The sequence below is a fragment of the Cololabis saira genome, chromosome 15, assembly GCF_033807715.1.
Source record: "Cololabis saira isolate AMF1-May2022 chromosome 15, fColSai1.1, whole genome shotgun sequence".
NCBI classification, from domain to species: Eukaryota; Metazoa; Chordata; class Actinopteri; order Beloniformes; family Belonidae; genus Cololabis; species Cololabis saira.
The window spans coordinates 19,025,633-19,045,864 of record NC_084601.1 but is presented as its reverse complement, the minus strand read 5'-3'; the positions used below and the strand labels follow the sequence as shown (position 1 = coordinate 19,045,864).

General features: G+C 40.9%; 1 protein-coding gene across 5 annotated transcripts in view; it reads left to right on the top strand.

Moving 5' to 3' along the window:
* fam49al (family with sequence similarity 49 member A, like) overlaps nt 1–20,232 on the top strand; it is a 42,086-nt gene that overhangs the window by 19,767 nt on the left and 2,087 nt on the right. For 2 of the 5 annotated variants that reach the window (XM_061741033.1, XM_061741035.1), the window contains 8 exons: nt 4,586–4,665; nt 10,535–10,656; nt 13,000–13,105; nt 16,135–16,271; nt 16,415–16,492; nt 16,743–16,859; nt 18,644–18,723; nt 19,045–19,171. In XM_061741033.1, coding sequence (XP_061597017.1) covers nt 4,593–4,665; nt 10,535–10,656; nt 13,000–13,105; nt 16,135–16,271; nt 16,415–16,492; nt 16,743–16,859; nt 18,644–18,723; nt 19,045–19,171 — 840 coding nt within the window. In that variant the 5' untranslated portion in view covers nt 4,586–4,592. Of the gene's footprint in view, nt 1–2,984; nt 3,065–4,585; nt 4,666–10,534; nt 10,657–12,999; nt 13,106–16,134; nt 16,272–16,414; nt 16,493–16,742; nt 16,860–18,643; nt 18,724–19,044; nt 19,172–20,232 lie in introns of all 5 variants that reach the window. The other 3 variants (XM_061741036.1, XM_061741037.1, XM_061741034.1) reach the window with 2 other exon arrangements.

Sequence of the window (20,232 nt, the reverse complement as noted above, 5' to 3'; positions counted from 1 at the left end):
TGTGTTCGGCACCAGCGACGTGCAATTACCTCAGAGACATGCGTCACAAGTGGGAACAACTGATGCACAAGATCACTGTTGTTTAACTAACTCAGTGTGGGTGCCTGGCCCCCCCACTCCCTTCATCTTCATCTGAGATGAGCAGACGATATTACCAGGCCAACCGTATCCTGGCAACCAGCAGACGAGCTCTGCTCTCAGAATGGACCGCACGCTGCTCCAGACTCGGCTTATGTGTGTTAATACGAGCGTGGCCGGTGTGAGGCTTCCTATAACACGCACCGAAACCGGCTTTTTCACGCGTCACAAATCTCTCATTGCTTGGTACAGGGCTCAGATCTGGGTCGCAGCTTGTCTTCTACCTTGCAATCACCTTGTCAGGCTGAGCAATGAGAATCTTATTCATATATTCATGGCTCGGTGTATACCTCGGAGCAGGTGGTGTAAAAGTCAAAGAGAGGCGGGGTGTGTATTACACGTATGAACTGATGTTCTCAGGTGAAAGCAATGACTCAGCATGCAGCTGCATTTCTTGACCTCCGAGCAGATTCACATGCACATTTCTCAGAAAGTCGATGCTGTCCTCATCTAAAAACTACAAGCAGAATCTCAGGATGGTTTACCTCGGTGCAACATCGGTACTCTCCTTCTTGCCGAGTAGCAATGAAAATGCTGCAGGATGGCGGCATCTCGTGAACGTGCTAATGCTGGTCACAAGTCGTTGTTGCTCGGGGATGATGACAGGCTTCTGCTGTGTGATAAGATGGCACATAAAGACACCAGAGGAAGTAGAACTATAGTTCTATTATTGAGTTAGATAAACTAAAAACTTTAAGCCTTAATTTTAAATTGGATTAATGCAAAACATTGATTTGAGAACAATTGAATTATTAAGTACATGTGACTTAAATAAATTGTGTTAATCTAACTTATTAACTTAGGTGTTACCTTTAGGTGTTACAAATCGAAACAATTCAATTAAGTTGGTCCAACTATTTCCTTTTTTCAGTGTATGACAAATATGAGAGAAGATAATTAAGGAAGGAGGCTTTTGTATGAGCACAGCTAAGAGTCTTATTCAGTTCTGGCTTACTGCTTGTTTTCTGTGTGTGTGTGTGTGTGTGTGTGTGTGTGTGTGTGTGTGTGTGTGTGTGTGTGTGTGTGTGTGTGTGTGTGTGTGTGTGTGTGTGTGTGTGTGTGTGTGTGTGTGTGTGTGTGTGTGTGTGTGTGTGTGTGTGGCCAGCCTGTAGCTTGATCCTTTAATGTCCATTTTCTTTCTGATCTTGTTCCACCTGTCCAACGGTTTGTTTAAAAGAGTTTAGCAACAATTATAACGCAGACTCAGTCCATGTGGAATATTGGGGATTTGCACTGTAACTCTAAATTTGCCTTTGTGGGCAGTTTGATACAATTAATGCTGCTGTTACTGATCCCACTGCTCCATTGTTTTCTATTTCTATTATTATTACTTTCATAAATTACTTTATTAGCCCACAAAAACTGATTTATTTCATGCATTCAATGACTTCCTTGACAGGAGAAAAAGAAAATTCCATACTAGTGGTGTCCAGATAAACAAATGAGACAAATAACTGGTTCTGTTAAATCTGCACACAGAAACTGTAGTTTTAACTTCACTGATAAAGAACGAGGAGGGAATTGGAAGTGTCCAGACGTAGCTCGTTAATAATGCATCCACCTCATAAATCACAACATGCAGTTCAAGCAGGTTTGCAAATTGAGAAGTGAAACTGAAACCAGACTTTTAAGGACTTGGTTTGGGGTTTTTCTTTAGGGCCTAAAAATAAGAAAAACACTATTCTGCTAGGATGCTCTGAAACATTTATGTTTTGTGCATGGTGTGAAATATTCAAGAGTGCAGATACGTATACCCCTGCCTACCTGAGCCACAGTGTCACATGATCAAGTCCCCATCGCCGGTGTCCTAGAGCAGTGGTTCCCAAACGTTTTTCCTTGTTCCCCCCCTACTTGTGTCTAAGACCAGCCAGGCCCCACGACCCGTACGTACTAGCACCAAAATAGTCTTTAATTGAAAAAATGAACCTTAATTATGTTTTTTTGATACATTTCTCTTTGGTTTACTTTGTATACATATGACTTTGTTTTTCTCCAATGTCACCAATGTATAAAATACTCACAAAAGGACATAAAAGGACATAAAAATATTTCTGAAAAATGTCTCTTTTAATATGAGACCAAAATTTTTTACATTTTTCCTTTAACAACCTGTCGGAGTAGATTAAATGTTGAGTAATGATATAATAATAAGGAATTAAATCATTTCCTGTGTTTGTCACCAGTGTATAAAAAACACAAAAAATATTCAAGACAATCATAAATTATTCCTAACAATGTTTTATGAATGACTCATTCGCAAATATAATTTTGTACAACTGCATATTTTCAAACCAGACAAAGTTTCGCGCCCCCCAGAGATCTCTGGCGCCCCCCCAGTGGGGCCCGGACCCCAGGTTGGGAACCACTGTCCTAGAGGACTGGACAGAAGTCCAGAATAAAAGCTTGTTGTAAAGCTTCTGTATAGACAGCTACACATAACAAGCATTCAGAGAGGAGCAGTCCTACATGACAGGATTTTATTAGGTTACTATAGTATTAGAAATGGATTCAAACCTGTGCTCGGCTGTAGTGACTCCCGCTGACTGAGCGAGGTGATTCAGTGGGAGATTCAGACCCTCCTGTAATTGAATCCAGCATACAGCGAGTATCGGATGCAAACTGTGATCAGTGTCACTTATAACTGGAGTGTCAGACTTCACTCCGCTTAAACAGAAGGATAGGAAATGAGAAAGACAGGATCATTGGAGGAAAGCAGATGGGTAAAAAAAAAAGACCTGCTATGCTCTCTGTGTTCCTGCTGTGTGTTTTTATTTATCTATTCCTCTAATACGGGTTGAACCGGCACTGTGTACTGTATATGCATCTTGTTGTTTCCTTCCATCCAGGTCGCCAGCCATGGGGAACCTCATTAAGGTCCTTGGCAAGGATTTAGAGAACTGTCCACATTTTTTCCTGGATTTTGAAAGTAAGTGAGCGTCGGGGTGTGTGCATGCGCCTGTGTGTTTGGGGCGTGAGTGTGCGGCAGAGGTGTTCAGTGGGAGGTCGCTGGGCGGGAGGCACGTGCGGATGCGAGCTGCTGAGTTGTTGATGGTGTGATGGAGCGTTGTTGAGGGCGTGGTTTGTCATAATTTGACACTCTTTAGTCCCACTCTCTCACTGACACTGGTACAGACACAAGTATAGAGACTGTTAGTTACACTCAAGCAAACAACATTTAGAGTAATAAAAACAGGGACATTTGCGGCAGACTCACATTAGCCGTTAATTGGATGGGATTAGATTTCTGACATGGCCGTCCACTACATGGGCTCTTCATTTGAGTGGGACTGTCTTGTGTAATTTAATCGTCAGCGCTGTTTCATGCTTGATTTTATTCTTTTTTCAAAGATCACTGCTGGAAAATTAGGTGCCTCTGAGTAGGAATGGGTGATATTTTACCGTTCACGATAAACCGTCAAAAAAATTCCTCACGATAAGAATTTGTCATCTCGCGGTAAAAACGATAAATTCCCGTTGATGATGTTTTTGTGTAAAGCTGATTTATGGTTCTGTGTTAAATCCATGCACAACGTACGTGAAGGAAGGAAGGAAGGAAGGAAGGAAGGAAGGAAGGAAGGAAGGAAGGAAGGAAGGAAGGAAGGAAGGAAGGAAGGAAGGAAGGAAGGAAGGAAGGAAGGAAGGAAGGAAGGAAGGAAGGAAAGGGGAGAAGGAAGGGAGAAAACAAGGAAAGGAGGAAGGAAGGGAGAAAAGAGGAAGGGAAGAAGGAAGGAGAGAACAGGAGGAAAGAAGGAAGGAAGGAAAGAAGGAAGGAAATGAGCCTGAAAGAAAGAAAGAAAGAAAGAAAGAAAGAAAGCAAGCAAGCAAGCAAGCAAGAAAGAAAGAAAGAAAGAAAGAAAGAAAGAAAGAAAGAAAGAAAGAAAGAAAGAAAGAAAGAAAGAAAGAAAGAAAGAAAGAAAGAAAGAAAGAAAGAAAGAAAGAAAGAAAGAAAGAAAAAAGGATAAATTCCCGTTGATGACGTTTTTGTGTAACAAACATCTGAGTGAGATAGGTTTATAGTTACAAAGGTGAAGTTGAATTGGTATTTTTTTTATCGTCATTTTTATCGTTATCGGGATAAATGCCGGAAATTATCGTGATACATTTTTTAGTCCATACCGCCCATCCCTACCTCTGAGGTGGCTCATTGTTTTGGAGCATTGATCCATCAAACTAGACAACTGCTGCCATCAGAGTTACTGAAATTCACCTGTGCATATTACCGAACACAACGAGAGTGGGATTAAAGACGCTCTGTGTCCACATTGCCATGCTTCACCCAGGATGTACTCCCACCATGCCATTCCAGCAACCCCACTCTCATACGGTCCCCCACCTCAACACCGTCACCTCTCGCACACGCCATGCACACACACAGGCCCCCACGTGCACACAACCCCCGACACCATCCCTTCATCACCCACAGACTTCTCCCCTCTCTCTGTTCCAGGGGGCTCATGGGAAACCTCCTGAAAGTGCTGGCTTGCGCCGAACTTGAGCATGGCCCAATAGTTTTCCTTGACTTTGAACGTGAGACCATCCGCTTCTTATTTTTTTGAGTTATCCCTTTTTCTCTGTCTTGCCTTTCCTTTTTATTTTTGTCATTCGTCCTTCTTAGCGGACCATTGTGCCATCTTTACGTTGATATTACCCCTTCCTCCCGCCTTCTCTTCAGCTCTTTCTCTCCTCACCCGAACTCCTTCTTTGTCTTTTGGTTTTTCTACTCCGGGGACTGGCATTTTACTGTCACCTGTCTTCTTTCCGAAGAATCGTATTAGCTGCAGACACATGGGTAAAAAACACACTCATGCTGTTTCCAAACAAGCTTTGGTCCCCGCGGCCACAGAAGCGGAGAAACGAACAGCAAATGTCAGTCCTGTGGGGTTTCTGCTGCTCAGGGATGGCGGCGTCTGGGAGAAAGTCCACAGTCATCCCTCTGCCTCATCATCTGCTCATCCCCCTGTCGCGTGTCTGTCCAGCCTGTGTATGTGCGTGTGCTTTCCACAAACCATTATGGGTGTGAGTGAGAGTGATAAAGAGAAAGAAAAAGAGTGAATGACTGTGAAAAATACCACTAAATATAACCACCGCTACTCCTTCCTTTCACGTTTTCCTAATCTGTGGTTTCTAAACTTTGCAGTGTGAAAATATCCATCCTAACAAGTCCTTTTGTTTATAGTAGTCGGCGTTAAACTCTCTCAGCAGGTCACCCTTCACAGCTGTGGAGATGTTTTAGAGTTCATTAATTTCTCTTCTTTCAGACCAAGTATTGATTCTCCTCTTTTTCTTACTCATATTAACTTAAAAAACAACAAAACCCACACGGTGAGGATTTTAAGATTCAAAGTGAAACTGAATGAAATGTTAGAATGCAGATATCTTCCACTGCAGCTCCCTCCTCCTCTTCCTCCTCTTCCTGCTTTACCAGCCCTATGTCACAGTGAGAGTGGGAGGGCTCACTGCTGGCGAGAGATGTCGCCTTTCAAAAAGGTTGAATTTCCCCGTCTATTTTAAAGAGTGTGATTCACTCGACTTGAAAATTGAGGGGGATGACTCAGACTTGGGAATGGCAGCTTTCACCCACCTCTGCGCCATCTGTGAGCTCTTCCTCTCAAACTGGGGACGAACTCACCTCTGTCACACAGATCCAAGTTTGGTTTAACCTGCTCTCGCCACTCGTGAATCCGCCCGTGAATCCGGTTAATATCTTTTTAAATGGTGAAAATCTCACAACAAACAAAAAAACGTATTTAAAGTTTATCCAGTGTTTCCATTTTACACTCTATATCTTCAAAAACAAAGTTACCAACAAAAATATCTTACTCAAACTGCAGTAAAACATAGGTAAAGGAAATTCCTTTAAATTTGACTTAGACTGCAGCTGATCGAGGCATCCTCACCATCACAAGAGGTCTGAAGCTTCACTGACGTGTGAGGTTATCAGATGTTCCTCCAATCCCACATACTGGCTTCTGATTTCCAAGATCCGACAGCATTCCTGTAATCTGAATGCTTTTTCAGCTGTCCTACACAGCAGGACGCAGCAGCATCCATCATCACACCAACTGAATTGAGGATGCTCAGAAAATATTTGAATAACAACATCATGGGTTCCCGTGATGAAAAGGTTGTAAAAATATACCGTTATTTTGGTATGTTTTCTTTCTTACAGGAGAATTATTGCGTATTAGCTCAGTAAGGTCCAGTCTAACTCTAGTTTGCACGGCTGGGAACGATCAGTGCAGCTTAGTAGTGTGTCTCATTGTTCCCTTCGTGTTTTCATCTGTACCAGAAACAATAATGGCAGCAGACAGCTCTTTCTCCAGTGCTGATATGACCCAGTGGAGATGCATAGCCTACCAGATAGTCAACAATTACAGTTTATCACATGTAGATTAGGACTGCATAGCTAAAGACGTAGCAATAAGATGCAGCTTCAGTAGCTCAGTAGCTTTACTGTGTCATTATACGGCAGATTTCAATTAGGGCTGTTCGATTAATCGATTTTAAATCGTAATCGCGATTATGTAATTAGAACGATGTTAAAACGTGAAACTCGTAAAATCGATTTTTCACTTTTTAAAAAATTTTTTTTTTTTTTTTTATTTTAACCTTGTCTGCACACATATTAATGATTGATACCATATTAATGATTGATGGAAATACCTCTCAATACCTGCGACCAGTGCCCCATCGGAGAGGCTCTTTAGTGTAGGAGCGGGCGTTGGAACCATGGTGATATACTAACATGCCACCGGGTAGACCGGCTCGTGTTCCTTGCAAAAAACGTGCAAATGTGAACAGCAAATGTAATGACTGACATTACACACCTCTACCTCCTTCATGGGTTGATTATTATTTAGCATGCAAAGACCCAGTTTAGTTTAATTAGAAAATGTCTTGTTTTATTTAATTGGAAATATAACTTACTGTATGTTTGCAAGTGCTGATTTGCTGATTTTTTTTTTCAGAGATAAAACTTTATATTTTATTATATTTTTTAAAACTTTTTTTCAACTTATTTTACAGAGTTTTGCACTTTATTCATTCATTTTTGGTTTAATAAGAGAAAAGTTTGCACTTAAAGCCCAATGGGGCAAATGTTCAATAAAAAAAATATTTGAAATAATTTCTTTGCCTTTTGTCAATTCACAAAATAATCGTAATCGTAATCAAAAATCGGATTTTGAGAGAAAAAAATCGAGATTTTATTTTTGGGCAAAATCGAACAGCCCTAATTTCAATCAAGATGAGGGTCTTTTTTTGTAATCCACCTGTTGACGGCTAACTGAGACCCCAGTAAAACTCATTAAGTCACCAGTACACTCACCCTTAAGTTCTTGTGTACTGTACCTCCACTTGCATCTTTACAAAACATATGCTCTGGTTTCTGGCTGTCGTAGGTTTAGCATTCAGTCGCTCACATAGTTGCTGAGAGCAAAATCTTCAGGCTATTTTAAGGCTGCATGTATTGTGGGAACACAGTTTAAATTCAATTCAATTTAGTTCAGTTCAATTAAATTCAGCTTTATTTATTTAGCGCCAAATCATAATGAATGTCATCTAAAGGCATTTTAATAACACAGTTCAACTCATTCCAAAGATCTCCAATTAATACAAGGCCCCCCCAAAAAGGATTATGATAATTATTACTTCGATAAAGAAACCAGCAGATTGCATCAAAACTTTTCTTCAAGTCAATTAATACAAGCCCCCCCCAAAAAGGATTATGATAATTATTACTTCGATAAGGAAACCAGCAGACTGCATCAAAACTTTTCTTCAATACGGTCCCAGATCTTGAGCAAGCACCAGGTGACTGTGGAAAGGAAAGACTCCCCTTTAACAGGAAGAAACCTCTGGCAGAACCAGACTCAGGAGATGACAGGAAAGAGGAGGGAACAGCAACAACAGAGTGAAGGATTCAGCCAACACAGACAGGATTCCTTGCAGACTTCCAAATACCAAAGAGCAGATCGGTCTTGTATATGTTGTTATGTGTAAGTCACATGCTGATTGGAAGAAAAAAAGCTTGAGACACATGAAAACTTATTTCATTACAAAGAGGACAGTAAAAAGCAAAGAAGCATGACAGTGGCTGCATTAATCGTTGTATCTTCCCCACAAATGAACAACGCTGAAGGAGCTAGAGCAGCACACCGACGCAACCACGGGTCCATCCTACTTCACACTGCCATTAAGTCTCAGGAAAATACCACACCTTACAGAAGTATGGTTGTGAAACACCAGTGAGGTTGCAGAACTATTTTCAGGCCTAAACATGCCTCTCTGACTCTCATTGGCTGCAGTTATCAAGGGAAGCACCTTTCATGTCACATATTTAGTGGAAAGAGGTTTTCTCCTAGGAGGGACTTTCTTTGCACCCTATAAAAAAAACAATTAGGGCTGTTCGATTTTGCCCAAAAATAAAATCTCGATTTTTTTCTCTCAAAATCCGATTTTCCGATTATTTTGTGAATTGACAAAAGGCAAAGAAATGATTTCAAATATGCTGTTTTTTTATTGAACATTTGCCCCATTGGGCTTTAAGTGCAAACTTTGCTCTTATTAAACCAAAAATGAATGAATAAAGTGCAAAACTCTGTAAAATAAGTTGAAAAAAGGTTTTAAAAAATATAATAAAATATAAAGTTTTATCTCTGAAAACAAAATCAGCACTTGCAAACATACAATAAGTTATATTTCCAATTAAATAAAACAAGACATTTTCTAATTAAACTAAACTGGGTCTTTGCATGCTAAATAATAATGCAACCCATGAAGGAGGTAGAGGTGTGTAATGTCAGTCATTACATTTGCTATTCACATTTGCAAGTTTTTTTGCAAGGAACACGAGCCGGTCTAGCGCATCTGGCTTGAGGGATGCCCGGTGGCATGTTACAACGCCCCCTCCTAAGAGCCTCTCCGATGGGGCACCTGTCGCAGGCAAGGTAAAAAAATAAAAAAAGTGAAAAAAAATCGATTTTACGAGTTTCACGTTTTAACATCGTTCTAATTACATAATCGCGATTACGATTTAAAATCGATTAATCGAACAGCCCTAGGAACAATCATAAATGTCGCTTCGGCATTGATCTTGGGTGCTGCTTAGCCTTTCAGGGACTGTAAAAATGACGGATCTTTGGAGAAAGTCAAGCTACCTGTTACTTTCTTCGTTCCCACCAAGTTAGGCGAAGTGTCTCCAGGACCATCTTACATTTAGGAGGGGGTTCTGATCTTCTAAATGGCTCTTTTAAGTGAAAAGACATTTGCATGCAGACATCCGCCCGGTCACACTCTCAATCTCACTTGACTCCCGGATCACAGACAGGGACATGAAAGCCTCAAAGAATCAGGACTCCAGAGGAAAGAGCTTATATTGCACCCTTATACGACATGACCCGCCATTTAGTGTCCCCTCCCGGGCGAGTCATTGGCAGGGCAAGCTCGACGCCACACACTGCGTCAGTTAATGTAAAAAGGGCAGCCAGGCGACAAACTATAGTGGGGTAATAAACACAGCGATGTAAACGGGGCTTTGACGAGCGAAGCAGAACTGGCACTGGGAGGAGCCCTGCAGCAGAAACACTCGTCTACATCATGTACTCTGTACAGGAACTGAGAGAAAGCCAAACTGGGGATGCCAACTGCTTGTCCACATCGCCGTCTGTTGTAACAAAACATAAATAAAAGAAACAAAAGGGAAGCGAATTACTGTATCCAAAAGACAGAAGCAGAGGGGAAATAAAAAAAGCGAGAACTATTACGTAACTGATGGGACAATAAGACCTATCCAAGTCTGCATAAATCTCTGTTGAATGGACAGCAGAAGCGATTAGAGTTCAGGAGTCGGTTATACAAATGGTGTGACCCTGAAAGCCGCCATTCTAAACCACCCGTCACTGCCTCCAAATTGTTCCCTGAAGTAAAACTGACGTGTCACCTTCTGTGGCTGTAACTGGTGATCACAGACCATAATCAAACCTGACTGTGTGACAAGAGCTTCCTCACAAGTCTCTTGAAATTACTGGAAAAGTAAATTGAATCATTAATCCACTGGCCAGATCTTGACCTCAGATATCCATGGCTGCAATCGCAGCATTGCTGTTCTAACATAGATCAAATTGCATGTAGTGACTTTCACTCACGGAGACAAAGATCTCAGGTTTTCATCTAACTTTATAGGATATCTTCATTTAGTCCACTCCTCTCTTATTAATCTTCTTTTTTCAAATATTCTCTTGTTTCTCCTCTCATTTTTTCATCTCTGTATCACTTCCCCTCTTTTTCTGCACCCTCCCCTGAACATTTGCATCTCTTCCCGCTCCTCACATCACACTTTCACTTCCCGCGCTCTCCCTTCTCTCCCTGTTGCCGCTGCCTCCCTCCCCCCTCGCAGATGCCCAGCCCACGGAGGCGGAGACGGCCGTGTGGAACCAGGTCAGCGCCGTGCTGGAGGAGGCTCACGGCATCCTGGCCGAGCTGCAGTCCTACAACGGCGCGGGGCAGGAGATACGAGAAGTGAGCGCACACTAGGAATGGGCGATATTTTACCGTTCACGATATACCGTCAAAAAAATTCCTCACGATAAGAATTTGTCATGACGCGGTAAAAACGATAAATTCCCATTGATGATGTTTTTGTGTAAAGCTGATTTTTGGAAGGAAGGAAGGAAGGAAGGAAGGAAGGAAGGAAGGAAGGAAGGAAGGAAGGAAGGAAGGAAGGAAGGAAGGAAGGAAGGAAGGAAGGAAGGAAGGAAGGAAGGAAGGAAGGAAAGGGGAGAAGGAAGGGAGAAAACAAGGAAAGGAGGAAGGAAGGGAGAAAAGAGGAAGGGAAGAAGGAAGGAAAGAGCAGGAGGAAAGGAGGAAGGAAGGGAAAAAAGAAGGAAGGAAGGAAGGAAGGAAGGAAGGAAGGAAGGAAAGAAAGAAAGAAAGAAAGAAAGAAAGAAAGAAAGAAAGAAAGAAAGAAAGAAAGAAAGAAAGAAAGAAAGAAAGAAAGAAAGAAAGAAAGAAAGAAAGAAAGAAAGAAAGAAAGAAAGATAAATTCCTGTTGATGACAAACATGGCGGATCTGAGAACGAGATAGATTCATAGTTAAAAAGGTGGAGTTGAATTGGTATTTTTTTTAATCGTCATTTTTATCGTTATCAGGATAAATGCCAGAAATAATCGTGATACATTTTTTAGTCCATACCGCCCATCCCTAGCGCACACCCATGTGTGATTCACGCCGCCTGCCAGTGTAACATGCCAAAGGGGCACTAACAGAATTAAAACAACTCTTACGGTCTCACATAACCGGATGTCATGTTGTGCCAGAAAGCCCGAGTCTCATGCTTGTTCATATTGATCCTTTTCTCAGTGACATCGCTGCAGATTTCTGCTGGGAGCTCAGCCGTTAACACGGCTACTTCCATATAAGTGCTGCATCATTTCCTCTGCTTGTAAGATCACTGAGGTCTTGGAAGCATGTTTTAAGACTCTGAACAGTCACCACAGGCAATTGAGGATTTTTTTGCTTCATTTATTCTCCCTGAAGAGAGAGATTCTGTTCTCACTACGACCATGAACGTTGTCGGGTAACATAAATCCTCCGGGGATCGTCTTCCTGTCTTCAAAACACTCACCATTCACCAATCATGATGGTGTTATGACCAGTACTCGAGTTGTAAAAAAACATCAGGGGGGATGGTGGATTTTATCATATGGGGACAGATAATCTATGCTGATTACAAATAATATAATATATTACAAATAATAGCAGTGACCAAAACACCTGCAGAAATACTGCAGGAATGACATAGCAGCAGTTAAATGCAGCCTTCTGTAAGCTTTAAATATCCACTGGACTTACATCAAATACATCAAAACACAACAATAAAAAACAGTTTTCTGAACTTATCAATATGATTCTGTCCTTCACAGGATAAGTAAAATGGATCACTGCAAAAACTCAAAATCTTAACAAGAATATTTGTCTTATTTCTAGTTAAAATGTCTCGTTTTAGTAAAAACAAATCTCATTACACTTAAAACAAGACTCATCACTGGAAAAAACAAAAATTTTCACCTGTTTCAAGTAAATTTGCACTTGAAATAAGTAGAAAAAATCTGCCAGTGGAACAAGATTTTTTTGCTTGTAATAAGAAGATAAATCTTGTCCCACTGGCAGATTTTTCTACTTATTTCAAGTGAAAATTTACTTGAAACAGGTGAAAATTGTCAAATAAGTTATTTTTCTGGTGTTATTTTTCTGGTGTTGATTCTAAATGTTGAAATAGCAGTAAAACCACATTCATTGATGAAATGACATAAGGGATGGAAAGGGGGGTTGGCAGTTTTACAGGGGGGATGATTTGGACCGTTTTTATTTCAGGGGGGATGCCATCCCCCCTCATCCCCCCTCAACTCGAGTACTGGTTATGACCAAAGCACAGTTTACTCTTGTTTTGTTCATATTTAAGGACAGCCTAAGTGAAACCGGTGTTTGTGAGCTGTTTTTAAAGATTTACTTTTTAAGTGGTACCAAAGTGTCTCAAGGAATGCAACAAACACAACAGGGAGATGCAACAAACGCATTCGTGTTTCGGCTTTCCCCTTCCCTCACTGACAAAATAGAAGAAAGAAAAAAAAACACCTCACTCATTAAGGAAAGATGTTTCCAGAGATGTGTCTTTATGGGACAGTTTAGCAAACTACTGTGTGTACCTCATGAGAATCACCAGACTGTGATGCTCTGCCACCGTGAAATGACTTCACTATGAAATGCTAAAAGTGAGAAATGTAGGTAAGAGAGAAGAGAGGAGCCGGAGATGACTTTTAAATCACTTTTTGAACATAACATCTGCCTGTGTTCGCCCGTAGGCCATCCAGAACCCAGGCGACCTCGCTCTCCAGGAGAAGGCCTGGAACGCCGTCTGTCCCCTGGTCGCCAAGCTGAAGAGGTTCTACGAGTTCTCCCTCCGACTGGGTGAGCCGACCCGTCCGTCCATAATGTGATCTAGGAGAGGTTTGGTGTCGGATCAAGTCATAGCTGCAGGCATAAAAAAATAAATAAATAAAACTCTATTGTCACAAATTTGTTGCTACCCTTCTGTGAAACAAACTAACAAATAAAAAAGAATAAGTAATCAATCTCTGAAATAACTTGAAATGAGCAAATGCATCATTAATCCATCTTTTGTAACGCAAATCCATTTTTAAAAATAATTTAAAAACTTGATAAAATACAAGATATGAAAATATTATGTCTGACAATGATGGTATCCTCAACTTAATCTAATTTAATAATAATTTGCTGCACATCCTTTGGTATCAATCATTCCCAACACGTGATCTCTGTACTAGAAGTATTTCGGACCACTGTTCCCGAGCAAACTGCTCTGGCGGCCTCAGATTTGATCTTTTTACAAATGTCTTGCTAAGACTTGTCTATGGTTGTTTTTAGTCCACCTTGGGCGCTTTCATATGCAGGTTTTGGTCTTTGGGTATCATTCTGTCGGGGAGCCAATGACCTGAGACTGAGACAGAGCCTTGTGATACTGGGCAGTATGTTTCACTCCATTATGCCATGGTAGTCCTAAGACGTCATGGTGTCCTGGACAGATCCAAAGCCGGCTGTATCACCAAGACATAACCGAGTCTCTTCCACTTCCTTTCTTTGAACATTTTTTACCAAATCTTTAAGATCTTTAAACTCGTCTCATTACTCCAAAGGATGTTCTCCCAAATTCAAATTAAGTTTTTTTTTTTCACCTTGTTGAAGTTCGTCTTGAAGCTTTGGTCTTTGTCCATGAGTTGCATCGTCCTCCTGATCAACCTGGGATTCCCTTTGCTCTTGCAGTCACCTCGTGAGAGGTTGTGCATGGATTTTTTAACAGAAACACAAGTCTGCTTGGAGATAATTTCATAGCTTTTCCCATAAAATTATGTTTAAATCTATCATTTTCTTTCTGGGCTCCTCATACAGGTTTTTCCTTTGTTTCCTTTGGTCCATGTTGAATGTGGTAAACGATGAATATGGTGAAACAAACTACACAGTGGCACATCTCCCGTTAAATATTTATGAATAGCTTTTTAAAAAAAAGGTCAAAAGTAGAAGGCTGGTAAAAAGTACTGAAGATACTAGTTGAGGTTAAATAATTAGTTTCAAACATGACTAGTGCAATGAGTGATGATCATTTTAGAGGCACCAACAAATCTGTCCAAGACATTTTGTAATATCCTTGTAAAATAAATAAGCTTTCATTGTTTACTCTTTGAACACGAAAGTCACATCTATATATCCGTTTTGTAACAACTGCTTTTGATTTCATTGCTTTTCTACCCTAAACACATTGCTTGTGGAAGTGGGGCTTCAATCCCTCATCTTTGGCAAGACAAACTATAATGAGCTTTTCTTACATTATGACAAAGATGTATCTTCTTTTCTCTGTTTGTCACAGTTGGGATGGAAAAATGTGCCAAATGCCAGTTTGCTTCAGCTACAGTATTTCAGAGTGCAAAAACCTGGATTGTTTTCAGGGATTGCTGCTACACACAAATGATTGCTACTGCATTGTCTTTCCGACGGTCTGAGGATGTTAGATGAGTGACTGACAGTATTGTTAGCACTTTGCTATTGGGACAAAAACAATCAGATGACAATTAACAGTGAACAACTTGTTTCCTGATTAAAGGACGTTTGCTGAAAATCGGTTGAGATGAGGCGCAATGCAGAGAACCTCATTGTCATATTTACATGCCAGTTTGCCCTGACAGCATTCCTTAACACAGATACACATTCATACATGTCCTCCCAATCTCTGCAGCATCCTGACCCTGCAGCTAGGCAGCCGTTGCTACGGAAACAGTGGTACATAGTTGTCCAGTGCTGAGAGAGACAGAGAGAGTGAAACAGAGTTCAGTTGCAGGCTCAGCTCTGCCTTCCAATAATACCTCCATCTCAGGGACATTGTGTTCTCAGCTTACCATACAGGGAGAGCTGACTAATAATTGATGATTATGTATCTGGACTAATGCGTCTATCAGATGCATCACACCATGTAAGAGATAAAAAGGATCAAACCCTAATGATCCCTAATGATGATGAGTATTATCAGGATCATCCCTTGTTTTTCCTGCATCCTAGATCACCTTTGATGGATTTATTCATGTGTTTGCTTGTTTAAAGAGGCAGTAAATAATCAAGGGTGTGCTGTCTTTCTATGCAATCATTTCAAACCATCAGTCCTCACATGATGGAGACTCTGGAGACATGAGGGAGACTAGGTTTCTGCCCGGGCCCTTTAGATTAAACACTTCAGCGCTGTATTTATAGAAGGCCCTCATTCATTTTTAATGCAGAAGAAGAGAGATGGGGCCTCTGGAGGCGTCGCTCCTGAGGCATCACTACAACACACGGCCTCTGAGGTCCGGCTCCCGTGTGTGATTTGTTACAAGCATCATAAAAAGGCTTAGTTCAGTGTCATGTGTGGTTTAGGGTAAGATAACCGATGCAGTAGCCACACAGAAGGTCAAGTTGCATCCCTGGATCTGTGATTATTATTCTTGCACTATTTTGCACCATTATTGTATATTTCCTGCTGCTTTTCCTTATTAAATATGCATTGCATTTCATTAACTAGAGAGATACATACAAGAATTCCTCGTATGTGTCTACATACTTGGAAAATAAAGCCGGGTCTGATTCAGTTTTGTACTGTAGAGGGTCACATTAACAGTTTTCTGGGTTTTCAGAATCAAACCATTGATCTGCTTTTCTGTCTGAGGTGTTACTGTGCAAAAAGTCCAATAGAGATTCTGTTACTGCCGAAAAGAAGTGACAAAACCTGCATCGAGTGATTTTATCTGTTTAGAACCAATGTTATCTGTTTAGAACCAGTGTTGCTGCTGCCACGGTTGACATGAAGTCGTCTGCAGATCCCGACAATCTGGGTGAAAGAATATAAAAGCCTGTGCAGTAGTAGATGAATATCTGAGCTGTGCATTTCCTTGCAGAGAATGCCCTGCGCAGCCTGCTGGAGGCGCTGACGAGCCCGCCTTATGCTCCCATGCAGCACCTGGAGCGAGAGCAGGCCCTGGCCAAACAGTTTGCTGAGATCCTGCATTTTACACTCAGCTTTGATGAGTTAAAGGTGAACAGAATAAATTTTTGTACTAAATGGCTCCCTCAAACACAACTTTTACTGCACAAAAAAAAGGAAAAAGGTAAAAAAGATCAATTTAACCTCTGAACAGCCTTGTGAAACCGTGTATCCCATGTTCTCTCATTCTGCAGATGACAAATCCAGCCATTCAGAATGACTTCAGCTACTACAGGAGGACTATAAGTAGGAACAGGCTGAACAACCAGCAGGTGAGGCTTTGAAGACAAGATCAGCCGTTTGTTGTTTACATGGAGAAATGAGACAAACCAGCATGATTTCCTCCATTTCCTCCCGACAACACAAAAGGATGTACAATCAATAATTCATTTGGCAGTCAGCTTGCACAAATCAGAGCCGAGATTGGCTCCATTGTATGATTCTTATTTCAGCTGATACCTGATTATTGGTCTGGCGTGGTCATTATTCATACTTTGTGTGTGTGTGTGTGTGTGTGTGTAGCTGGAAGCAGAGAATGAGGTGAACAATGAGATGGCCAATCGAATGTCCCTGTTCTACGCCGAAGCAACACCGATGCTGAAGACGCTGAGCAACGCCACCACCAAGTTTGTTTCAGAGGTACGGCTCTCAGGAGTCAGATTCATCCAGATTCAATCCAAAATGACGTGCAGTGCAGTAAGAATGCCAGCGGATGACTGTTGTTGGTTTTGCAGTAAAAACTTGTTGACCTACAGTGGTATTAGTACATTCTTGAGCCGTCTTGGTTGTGTGGGATACTCTTGGATGCTCCTGTTCCAGTCATCACGTTGTGTCTGGTTTGGTACATTCTGTACCAGTGGAAATAATAATAATTGAGCTAAAGTCATGATATATATATATATATATATATATATATATATATATATATATATATATATATATATATATATATATATATATATATAATCTTTATAAGTCTATAATCTCTTGTTGCTTCACTTATCATCATTAACAACAAGTTAATCACATGAATTTGACCTTGAATACACCAAGAAATATTGGATGATGAGCCAGCAATGACGCAGTTATTCAGACAAAAGTAGCAGAAACACAGAACAAATATGCAGCACTGACTAAATATTATCAACAAGATGTACTTTAGAGTCTCAAAAGTAACACAGACGGATGGTATTCACTGCAAGATTATACTATTAACAAGGATGGAGCTAAAAAGCTATACTAAAAAACAAACTACTGCAAACTAAGTACAGTATTTTCAGTTCAGAAGTGCAAAGACTGACCTGCGTGAGTTTCTGCTGCATGAAAATCTGCATCACCATTAATCATCGGCCGACGAGGAGCAGTCATCTCTGCTGAACACCTGCAATGCTGTTTCCTATTTACACAGCTGTGGTCAGTTTAAACAGGCTCTGCAGAAGAAACTGTTAAGGCACTTTGATCAATATGTCCACATGAGCTCAAAAGTATCTCAGAAAAATCATGTTCATTCAACACAGTTATCCAGAAGTACAATCTGAAACTATAATATGAGGAAATACAGTACAGCTCTGCCGATGCTCAGAGAGGCAGCAAACACGAGCTCTGCAGACTGATGAGTCCATGTTCCAGCCTGCTTTTGCAAACCAAGACAAGACGATTGTGGTTTCCCTGGAGGATCCTGGTCACTTGGGCAGCACTGCGCCAGACCTCGTTCTGCATGACTTACAACAGCGTTGCTTGATAGACAGTCTGTGTGCTTGACCGGCCTGCCTGCAGTCCAAATCTGTCTCCTTCTAGAAATCGACGACGCTTCATTATGACAAGAACAGACAACCACCATCGCCGACTGCTGAGCAGCCTTGTGATCAACAAGAATGGACATAGATCGTTCCTTCAAAACTACATTTAGTATCATCAGTTGCCAAGAAAATAAAAGGTCTAATTAAAAAGAATAGTGATGTAAGACAAAATTCAATGTGTCTCTTCTAACAGTGTGCTGCTGATTGTATTTGCTAGTAAAATTTGATTCAAATTAGTCAGTGAAGACACCTGAATCGTTTCCTTTGCATCTGTTAAACAAAGCTTATCCCAGATTCTCCAGGTTTGAAAAATGTTCCCCTTTTTCCTTTCCTTTGTTATCAACACGCTGTTTCCATGTAGAAGCAGCAGCCTTTTGCCTTTATACCTCGGTATCTCCTGATGACACACACGACTGAGTAATACTGTTGAGACTCAGGCAAAATGTAGTGGACGTGCTGCTGCCTGCCATTGAGCCAAGTCTCCCTACGGTCCTGTTAATTAACTCTGCTGATGCTCCGTGTCTCCACCTTGTGGGAGAACATTTTGTCCCAGCCTGTCCTCAGCATCTGGATAGTAAAATGCAAGTAAATCTCATGTATGTCGTGGTTTTTCTTTTGCCTCAGAATAAGACCCTCCCCATAGAGGACACCACAGACTGCCTGAGCACCATGGCCTGCGTGTGTCGTGTTATGCTGGAGACTCCGTGAGTACTTGCAAACCTCCCCCCCCCTCTAAGTCCAACTCATTCCCTCATTGTTTTTAACTCTGAATGTCAGAAGCCCTAATTCTCGTTAGCAGACCTTTTCAAAGTCAACAAAAGAGGCCTTTCTCAGAAGTAAAGAGCTAATCCAATGACCTCCCTCATTCTGAATTGAAAATCCATCGATTGGCTTTGTCTCTGTGTTGCACCTTTTGCTCTCGACCTTCTACTGGACCTCTAGACTCCTTGGCAAGAGGTCTGGTGTGAGTCATATACTTGTTGGTAGAAGATAACAGCTTTCTTCTGAAACTGCCTCTGTTCCAGGGAATACCGCTGCCGGTTCACCAACACAGACACCATGCTGTTCTGCATGAGGGTGATGGTGGGCGTCATCATCCTGTACGACCACGTCCACCCCGTGGGGGCTTTCGCCAAGACCTCCAAAATTGATGTGAGTGCAAGAAAGACGGAGATGTGCCGTTATTACAATAAACAGACACAAACTGCGCAAAAAGAGGTGGAAGATGACCACTGGGAGACATGAAGATTTAATATACTTTGACTACAAAACCATTCAAATCGACCACAAGGATGTAATTACATTTACACAAAGAGACTCTTTAAGAGTCTCCTACTTGACCCTCAACACATCTATGTCCATGTATGGAAGAAAAAAATCCTAGATAGTAAAGATCGAATCTATCGCTTCCTTTATTTGACCTTTTTTTATTTAAAAATATAAAATATTCATTTCCAGGGCTCGTGTGCTCGTTGTGCGTTTCCATGTGTTTTATATATATATATATATATATATATATATATATATATATATATATATATATATATATATATATATGCATGCTTTAGGTTCTTACCAGCATGGTATTAACCATTAATATATGTGCAGACAAGGTAAAAAAAAAATAAAAAATGCAATTAAGCTTAAAGCTAACAGAATAAGAGACAATGTGATGAGATTTCCTTACCTTCTGATGTGTATTTTAAGCTCTTAATGTGCTGTAGATGCAACCTCATTTGACGGTGAGGACCAGAAAACCCCCCTGATCTTTCTCAGTTTCAGTCTGTTTCAATTATCTCTAAATGTCAACTCGTTGCAACTACCATGAGAGATTTTACTGTAGTGCAATTTGACAATAAAAAGGGGTCTGGTCCTGCGGATGGCTGGTTACATTGTAACATAAAAGACACAAAATGGTCATAAAGAGAAACAAAAACATCATATTACTGTAATAAAAAAAGCAAAGTTACCACAAAGAGACTCAAAATGAATAAAAGCGCAAAATGACCACAAAGAAGGTAAAAACCATCATAAAGCCCTGAGTCTCAAAAAAAAAAATTCCAAATTGGGCACAAAGACTAGACATACAAATCACATCTCTGTCATTGGAGCTGTTTAAAGAGGTGGGATCTTCTTCAAGTGTGGGCTCTGTGCCCCATTGTCTCCTAATCTGTCCATGATAATCAGTTTTTAATATCTTCCAAGCTGATGAG